Source organism: Gigantopelta aegis, chromosome 14, assembly GCF_016097555.1.
Source record: "Gigantopelta aegis isolate Gae_Host chromosome 14, Gae_host_genome, whole genome shotgun sequence".
Classification (NCBI taxonomy): Eukaryota; Metazoa; Mollusca; class Gastropoda; order Neomphalida; family Peltospiridae; genus Gigantopelta; species Gigantopelta aegis.
In genome coordinates, this window is record NC_054712.1 from 26,505,888 (window position 1) to 26,515,450 (window position 9,563).

General features: G+C 35.2%; 1 protein-coding gene across 5 annotated transcripts; it reads right to left on the reverse strand.

Annotated features, from left to right (window-relative positions):
- Positions 1–107: 107 nt before the first annotated feature.
- On the reverse strand, positions 108–9,456 carry LOC121388643 (uncharacterized protein C1orf109-like). 5 transcript variants are annotated; one of them, XM_041520071.1, is made up of 5 exons: positions 9,361–9,456; positions 6,450–6,790; positions 5,529–5,708; positions 3,359–3,474; positions 108–550 (listed from the first exon to the last, which is right to left on the reverse strand). In XM_041520071.1, exons 2-5 carry the CDS (start codon positions 6,746–6,748, stop codon positions 501–503), a joined length of 645 nt encoding a protein of 214 aa, XP_041376005.1. In that variant the 5' UTR covers positions 6,749–6,790; positions 9,361–9,456; the 3' UTR covers positions 108–500. The 5 variants fall into 5 exon arrangements, with proteins under 5 accessions (XP_041376005.1, XP_041376007.1, XP_041376006.1 ...); XM_041520073.1 differs by having other exon boundaries at positions 9,414–9,451; XM_041520072.1 differs by having other exon boundaries at positions 9,311–9,446.
- Between the last annotated feature and the right edge of the window lie 107 nt (positions 9,457–9,563).

Sequence of the window (9,563 nt, forward strand, 5' to 3'; positions counted from 1 at the left end):
AGGTTGTGTTGACGTTTTTTTTGGTGGGTGGGGTTTTTCAAAGGGGAGAGCAGGTGTGATTGACATTCCTTTAATTTTGAGACCAAAAAAAGCAACACAAAAAAGCATTGTAATCAATAACATACTTTAATTTTTCTGGGCATGTTGTTGTGGACATGTATTTTCCACCATGTATAATATTACTTACACCTCTCGAAATTATTGAAAATTACTTCCATCACACATACAGATAGTAAATGACCTGTTTTTCCAGAGCATGTAAAACACTGTCCCTACCGAGTTAGCAGAATCGTGGTAAATGACCTGAAACTGTATTATGGGAAGGGCCGATGTCCCCTTGGCTTTCCCAACTACTAGGCTACGCCTGTGAATCCATTACCATGTTGTGTACATTTTCTTCCAGTATTGCAGCCCCTTTCAATTCGACTCATGGGATGGGGAGGGATGCAGGCTATCATGACAGTCAATGTTTCATGTTCTTTCAGAATGATGACTTTATATTACCGGTAAATTTCTTCTTCCAAAACGAATGAAACGCAGCAAAGATAATCTGGAAAACAATTTTGTTTTTGATTAACATGAGTATCAATAAAGGCCCCTTTAAGGGCCCTATGGACAACCTAGGGAGACACCACAGCATCATAGAGGTCTAATTAACGAGCTACTCTCGATTCACTAATGTCAAAACCTATACTAGCTCTGGAATTTTCTTTTTGACTGACCATTCAAAATTGCACCCAATTTCCTCAACCAAATTTGCGCACTTTTTCTCTTTGGCATAATACTTTGCGCCATTCAAAATTCCATAGCACCATCACCCCCACCCTCGCCTGCTACCGACCTTGGTCGGGCTGCTGGTGCTCCCTTGCACCTGCCAGTGCAGGCGGTCCTTCCCCCCCCCCCCCCTCCCCCACCTTTCCTGTCCTGGACGGACGACAGGCGTATGCTACAACAGCTTGTTCTGAATGTGCACTAAAGCCCTATGACCTGACCTGACCCGACCTATAGGGTGGGATTTAGCTTGGTTGGTAGAGTGCTTGCATTGAACCACCTAAGTGGACGCGTTCTCTGACTGGGGTTTTTCCTGTCCCAACCAGTGCCCCATAACAGGTATATCAAAGGCCATGGTAAGTGATGTCCTGTATGTGAGAAAATGCATATGCTGCTAATGTAAAAATGTTGCTGGTTTCCCCGAAGACTTTGTGTCAAAAATTACCAAATGTTTTACATCCAATAATTGAGTATTAATAAATCAATGTGCTTTAGTGGTGTCACTTTGTTTTGTTTTTAAGATCTAGTTAAACTGCTAACCTTGTTATCTGGCAGTGTAAAATATTTTCAGCCATTAGGCCAAACAAAATAAATTTTTGGTCTGTGGTTCTTCGTGTGTCAACATTTAAAAAAAAATTAAGATCCTGTGGTATGATGTTGATTTTGCCAGGCTTTTCTTGCTAGGACATAAAACCGTATTTGGAGCCAAAATTATATATATTCTGGCTTTCTTTAATTTCTCTCTAAAACAGGTAAGGGTACCAAGGCAAGGGAGTGGATACCATGGCCATAGTATAAAAAAACTAAATATACCCACCTTTTCTATGGAACTTTGGTTTGATGAGAAACCAACTTTTTTTTAGGAGGGGAGTGTGTGTGGGGGGTTTACAAATATTTTGCAACATGCTTCTGTTCAACTGGGTGTTTGTAATATCTCAAAATTAATTTAATTTAAAACATAAATGGTTCATACCTCCAAAACAAGGGTCAGCAGCTTTTTACGTCACTGAACCTACATGTAGTTTCCAAGGTATATAGACTACCTTTTTTGTTTTGCTGAAATTGCATTTCAGCTTTGGTATTACAAAAACCAAAAACCCAAAAAAACATTTATTAATTTAAGTAAGAACTTGTAAATAATTTATAATTAAACACTAATTACTAGAGTCAATGCCTTAAATGTAACAAAGGCTTAATATACAATCTACAGATTTATTGTTTTTATTTTTTGTACTAAAATTAGCATTTTGAAAAATGTATTCCATATGGTGTTCATGGTACTAAAAACATTTTCAGAAAACATGATATCACTTTTATTTAGGAATTGACTGCAATTATTTTTTGGTTCATGCAAGTACATGTATGAACCGAAAAAACGATGTGCACACAGTATGAATCTGCTTAGTTTAGCTTTAAATATGCCTGTTTGTGTAAACTTCCTTGATACTTAACCGGCCTCAGTGGCCATCGGTCTACAGGCTGGTAGGTACTGGGTTCGGATCCCAGATTTTTAATCCAGATACCGACTTCGAACCCTGAGTGAGTGCTCTGCAAGGCTCAAAGGGTAGGTGTAAACGGCTTGCGTTTAGTTTATATTTTATGAAGGTGAATGAAGGGAACATTTCTAACATTTATGTTGTCGATGGAACCGTTTAATTTTTGCTAATATCTTAGAACATCGCTTACAAGTAAGTTACAAGCATAAAGTTTCCTACATGATTTCTTTGGCCACCGACCGAACCTCATGTCATGATTAGCGAAGAGGGGTGAGTTTTTTTTAAATCAATGCCTATAGATCTACATGTCTACTCTGCTATAGAATTTCCCATCAATTTATCGTATACATTTTTTTTATTATTGCTTTTGTAGCTTTCACATGTATTTTCTTCAAAATATCTAAATATGGTTGCCTGAATAATCCGGCTTGTTGCATAAAAGTAGTGCAAGTCAGTGGTGGGTGGGGGGGTAGTAGGCATAGCTTACATTTTTTCAGTTCATTGAAATATGACCGGCCTCGGTGGCGTCGTGGCAGGCCATCGGTCTACAGGCTGGTAGGTACTGGGTTCGGATCCCAGTCAAGGCATGGGATTTTTAATCCAGATACCGACTCCAAACCCTGAGTGAGTGCTCCGCAAGGCTCAATGGGTAGGTGTAAACCACTTGCACCGACCAGTGATCCATAACTGGTTCAACAAAGGCCATGGTTTGTGCTATCCTGCCTGTGGGAAGTGCAAATAAAAGATCCCTTGCTGCCTGTCATAAAAGAGTAGCCTATGTGGTGACAGCGGGTTTCCTCTAAAACAATCTGTGTGGTCCTTAACCACAGTCTGATGTCATATAACCGTAAATAAAATGTGTTTAGTGTGTCTTTAAATAAAACACTTCTTTCTTCTTTTTTTAAAATATGAACGCAAAAAAGTAAGCACCTCTGGACCAATTATATTGCCGTAAAGTGTATAGACGCAAAGAAAATTTAATTGTTTCCAGATGAATCATTATTCTATTGCTTCTTTTGTTGTTGTTTTGGGGGGGGTTATTTACCAAATGTTATAAAAATAAACACTTAAATCACTAAATAAAAACTTACCTTGTATCATCTCAAACATTTCTGTATCACCCTTGCACCAGTCACAAAACAGATTTTCATGTTTTGAAATATCTATGGAAACCAAGTTGTCAAGAAGATGTTCTTTCATGTGATACATAGTCAAGAGTTAAAGAATAAAATTACATTTAGAAAAGTATTTGGTATGCATGGTAAAACTTTCTATAGAAATCAAAATGTTTTATATGTCCAGTAAATATTTTTCATATGATAAATATTCAAAAGTTCAAATTGTGTACTTTTGGTTTGTTTGGGTTTTTGTTTGGGTTTTTTATTATTATTATTATACAATGAAATAAAAATCACCATTAGAAAAAACACATGCCTGAAAATTGTTTAAACTGAAAGTATAAATTGAAATTACAATATACTTTCTTTATCAGGAAGTGGGGTTTTTTCATTTTCATTAACCATACACCAAAATTGTTGTGCTTAGGCCAACATCTTAAAAAGCATTAAATAATAATTTTGCTGTAAGTACGATCCACATGATCGTACTTACAGCATGACAGTTTTATTACTTAGGGGCAAATATCTTCTAATGAGTTTGGGAGAAAAAAGTATTCTTGTAACAAACAAATATTTCTATTGAAATAAACTAGATTCTTCTTGATCAAACAACAATGTGGTTCCTGTAATTACAGCGTACCAGTTTGTGGTTGTTTTTTTCAGAAATCGTGTGTCGAATGTATCATTTACAGGGCATAATATTTCACATGCACCTTTTACTTGCACATTAGTTCATGCAATCAGCCAAAACAGTGGTTACATAATTAACTGTTACACATTTTGAAATTAAAATTTGCAAATTTCAGAAGAAAAAAATAATTTCTGTGCCAATTTGAGGTATATGTAATTGATTACTAGGTAATGCACATATATTTCATAATTTTCATGTAACCAAACAATCAGTTATTTTGGTAAACGTCATGTGAACTGTTTTTCAGAAACTTTTAAAAATATTGTTTCCTGATTTATAGTAATATTAGTTAACAAGTATGCGTTCCAGCCAGTGCACCATGACTGGTATATCAAAAGTCATGGTATGTGCTATCCTGTCTGTGGGATGGTGCATATAAAAGATCCCTTGCTACTAATGGAAAAATGTTGCGGGTTTTCTCTCTATGACTGTCAAAAATGACTGATGATTAATAAATCAATGAGCTCTAGTGGTGTCGTTAAACAAAGCAAACTTTAACTTTACTAAGTATGCAATGGGACTATTATATCAAAATGATATTCCTTCAATTAGAAATTAAGCAATTGATTATAATTTTAAATTGTGACCCTTTAAATTGTTTAACAAAAATTTAATTATTCAATTGCATGGTCAGGTTTGAGATAAATATATATAGCCTACATACATATATATATATATCCCACAATCAATGTATACATTGGCAAGATATGATGACTAGAAAAATCTCAATATTTTCGGTCACTGACCAAAAATATAGGTCACGTAACATAAACCCGCCTCGACTCGAGTATTTCAGAGTAGATTCAATGCTTTTTAAATCATTTGTTGAAGTACAGTAAATACAAATAACTTTTAGTTTTGAGATAACAATACAAAATTTGTATATTTATTTATAGACAGAATGTAGCTAGCATCTTACAAATAATGACATCATGTGTCTTGTATGACGTCATACGACAAAAGACTTGCTAGGTTGACAATACTTGATTTGTGTACACAAAACTGGAATAAATAATGATTTTCCGAATATTCCTGTGGGATTACAGGTTACTGTCTTAAGATATCAGCTTTCTACCTGCTCAGGTAGAATGGCAAATGCAGCTCAGCAGAGCCTCTCTGCATTCACCAGGATAAAGCCAATGTCTTAAGACAGTAACCAGTTATTCCCCATTTCCAAATTCCCTTACATATTTCACCCTTTAAAATTCAAACTATCTGGCGACAACAATTTAGTACAGATAATGACAAAGTAAATACCTATAATGATAAAAATGCAGTTGGAAATCAATAATGCAACAGCTTTTTGTAGCGGTACTGCTTATTAGGCCTACCATCGCAAATTTTGAGGGCTGTGATTTAGTCATACTACTAGTAACTGCTATATGTGCCTATTTTAAATACAGGGTAGTTATTTAGCAAACTGTAAATTATGTAAACTGTACATAAGGATACTGGACATACAATAATTTCTCTGCAGTTGTTAGCCACTCAAGCATCTCTGCCATTGATGGGCTTACTGCGGTCTGATAGGTCATTGTATCAGTGTCAAGGTCACTTGAATACTTGTTGTAGGTCTTCATGGTGACATCTAGCTGTTTTTTTAATTTCTCTTGATCATATTTCAACAAACATCTAAAACAGAAAAGTCACATATATGTATTAATAAATGTAGGGGTGATGATGAAAAGCCATAATATCATGTGCTCTCCTGTCTGTGGGATGGTGCATATAAAAGACCCGTTGCTATTAATGAAAAAATGTAATGGGTTTCCTCTCTAATACTATATGTCAAAATTACCAAATGTTTGACATCCAATATCCGATGATTACCAAATCAATGTGCTCTAGTGGAGTCGTTAAACAAAACAAACTTTTAATAAATGTAACAACTTGTTTACAATGACATCTCAGTATGCTATATATTCTGAAGCTATGATCTGAAGTATACATGCTGCACTGGTTTCCAAAGATGTCAGTAACTGGGGGGGAAATGTATATTAATTTACCTTTCAACTAGGGTGATATCCATAACCTTCAAAGTTGGGGCCCAGTCCCCACCCCCTACACCCATCCCAATGTTTGACACCCAAGATCATAGACAATAATAATAACAAAGACAATGTGAAAAAAAAGTAGTAATATTGTAGTAAAAACGATAGCACTAAACAAAAAGACCAGAAAATTGTAAAAAAAACACAAGAAAAAAAAAAATCAACATTGCAGTTTGAATATTGAAAACAAACTAGTAAATATAATTACCACCATCTTTCAAGGTTCATAAAAGTCATTATTGTCCAGAAATACAAATCATTCTTGAATAGTGGAACACATATGCATACCTTACAATAAATAACAATTTACACAGTGACTTACATCTGAGACTTCATGCACTCTATTCTGTCATTAATTTCCACTCCTAACTTGAACAGCAATCTCTCCTTGACGTCTGGAAATTTGGCAGCAAATGGCAACGCCTCAACTCTGACATTGCAGCAAGATGTATGCTGCTCGCAGAGGTTGACAAGCCCACTGATTTGTGGAGTACACTCAGCAAGAGTGGTCTTGAAGATCTCAGTAACTTGTTGCAGCATACAAAATGATTTCTGAAGATGTTTCCGTAAGATGGATCGGCTCATCAGGTATTGGTTGTTCTTTTCATCTCCTTTGTACATGAATTTGGTTTCTGGTAGGTGGATTCAGGTTAGATGTATTTTCTGCAAATTAAATTGCATTATTTTTTTTAGATATAATTAAATTGAAGTAAGACAAGACTATTTCTTCAGAGATTTAGGTTTTTAGAAGTGCTGACATAATGAAAAATTAACTTTAATGTAAATAAAGTTCGTCTTGTTTAATAACACCACTAGAGCAGATTGGTTTATTCACCATCGGCTATTGGATGTCTCGAGTGCTCACTTGAGGTGCTTGCGTCACAGGATCAAACCACCTCGGTGGATCCATTCAGATGATTGGGTTTTTTCTCTTTCCAACCAGTGCAGTGTGGTGCTGGACAAAAGTTGTGGTATGTGCTTTCCTGTCTGTGGGAAAGTACATATAAAAGATCCCTTGCTGCATTAGAAAAAAAAATGTACTGTAGTGGGTTTCCTCTTAATAGCCGATGATTAATTAATCAAAGTGCTCCAAGTGTTGTTTAAGCGGCATTATCCGGAATATTTTTATTATTTAAGCATATAGAACAGAAAATCCAATTACATTTGGTGCATATATGACGCCACACTCCGCATTGGTTTCACTACGCTGGCTTATCCAGGTCAAAAACAAAGCCAGTATTTTGAAAGTGGGACACTTTTGATGGGCTCGTACCGATCTCGGTTTTCATTGGCTTATCACAAGTATAGAATTCCCCAACAAGAGATCACGTGAGATTTCACAATTTTTGAACAAATTTAACTGTCTTGATTGAGGGGTCGTCTCATATCTCCAAAACATATTTATATCCATAGAGGTATGGTACAACGCCTTTCCAGGGGTCGGTGGGTGGGGGATTTGCCTTGAAATTTTGACAGTGGCCAGCTGTTGGCATACATGTAAGGGGGTGTTACTAATTACGTAATGCTCTAGGGGTAGAGGAAGAGGGTACTGTGTTCGATTTACGTAACATTTTTCGACCATATTTTATTTTTATTCATTACTTAGACTAAAAAGGTTTTTTTTTTAAATGTGCGGTCAGTCTAGGATCAATCCCCATCAGCGGGTATATAAAAGACCATGGTATGTGATATCCTGTCTGTGGGATGGTACATATAAATGATCCCTTGCTAAAAAAAAAATTAGTGGCTTTCCAAGGCGTGTGTGTACGGATTTCAGCGGGGTTGGGGTTATAGACTGTGTTGAGCGAAGTTTATATGGGACCATGCTCCCCCCAAAAATACATTTCAATTTTTTTTAAGCTTTTAAGTGTTTCGACCTCCAATACCCTCCCCCTGCACATGCACCCAATTCCTCTCTAAGATTATATGTCAAAATTACCAAATGTTAGACATCCAACAGCAGATGGAAGGAAGGATAGGATATGTTTTATTTAACGAAGCACTCAACACAATTTATTTACGGTTTTATGGGGTCGAATGATTATTAAATCAATATGCTTTATCTTAAATGTCATTAAACACCCACCCCCCCCTAACTTTAACCTTTCCAAACGAAATAATATTTATTTGAATTTGTCGATTTTAACATGTAAAATTAAGAAGTGAAAACGTCCATTGTCTACTTTAGTATATTTTATTTTAAAAATATATACATGATTAATGTGTTACTAGTATACAAACTAAACTTTGAAAGTTCTACTAACACTTTATAAATATCAATTCTGAAATAGGAAGGTACGACTGTCAATAATACATTGTCAGAATCAAACCAGTTTTAACTAAAGACTCGTACAGCGCAAGATTTCTCTTTTAATTTTTTGAGACAAACCCTACAATTTGAAAGCTATGGCGGCACAGGCGATGAATCAAGCGTATACGTTTGACGATATCCGTTCATAGCGAACACACATGACTTTTTTAAAAGTGCATTTGAGCTTGTATTTCACAATTGTACATGATGTTATAATATGGTAACCAGATAATGTAACTTTAAACAAAACAAACTTTTTTAACTATTGGATATCAAACATTTGGTAATTTTGCACTCAATGCTTATTTTGATGAACTAGGAAGATTGTTACTCATTGCCATATAGTTTTATTGATATAGGGGAGCACATGTCAGTTACATGATAAATATTTGAATTGGTAAAAATAACAAAATAGATGGCAGTGATTGTGTATGTACATTAGCAGTGAAATATTCAATATTGTGGCATACATTATTGATTTTTTTGTTTATTATTATTATTATTTGCTTCTCCTATTTTGGGGAGTGTGTGGGGGGTGAGGGTGATGTTTTTATTTCTCTCTTCTTTTTATTTATTTATTTTTTATTATTTATTTATTTTATTTATTTTGATGGGGGGGGGGGGGGTAGTCTTCATTAAAACAAGATCGGAGTAACCTCAATGTTAGTTCATCAAGATTAACCTCGAGTGCATGGTCGTGTGCTAGTTCATAAAAATAAACTCGAATGTAAATGCACATTCGAGTTTATTTTTATGAACTAGGTCATGTGCATGCACTCCAGGTTAATGAACTGTTGGTTGGCCTTCGAAGCTTTGGAAAGTCTCGCTAAAACCTTCTTTTTTTTATTATGCTTATTACACTTAAAACGTACTATTTCAAAATAATAAATGACACTATTATGTAGTTTGGATCGATATATACTGTTACATGTTTCACGCAAAGTGTATTTGTTTTAATGTTCAGAACGACTCAACTGTACAAAAATAAATGCGACACAGGGGGTCGCCATTTTATTTATCATGTGACAAATTTTGCCGTAAATTATGGTTGTTTGCGACATTTTATTAGTAATTATTTAATAATATTACAAGACAAAGATTATCTGTTTGTTTATTGCACAATTT

Coding starts and splice junctions, on each gene's coding strand:
- LOC121388643 (XM_041520071.1), bottom strand. CDS start 6,748: ATGTACAAAGGAGATGAAAAGAACAACCAATACCTGATGAGCCGATCC. Junction 5,709..6,449: donor GAGTGCATGAAGTCTCAGAT/GTAAGTCACTGT, acceptor TTTCTGTTTTAG/ATGTTTGTTGAAATATGATC. Junction 3,475..5,528: donor GAGAAATTATTGTATGTCCA/GTATCCTTATGT, acceptor ACTCTTGACTAT/GTATCACATGAAAGAACATC.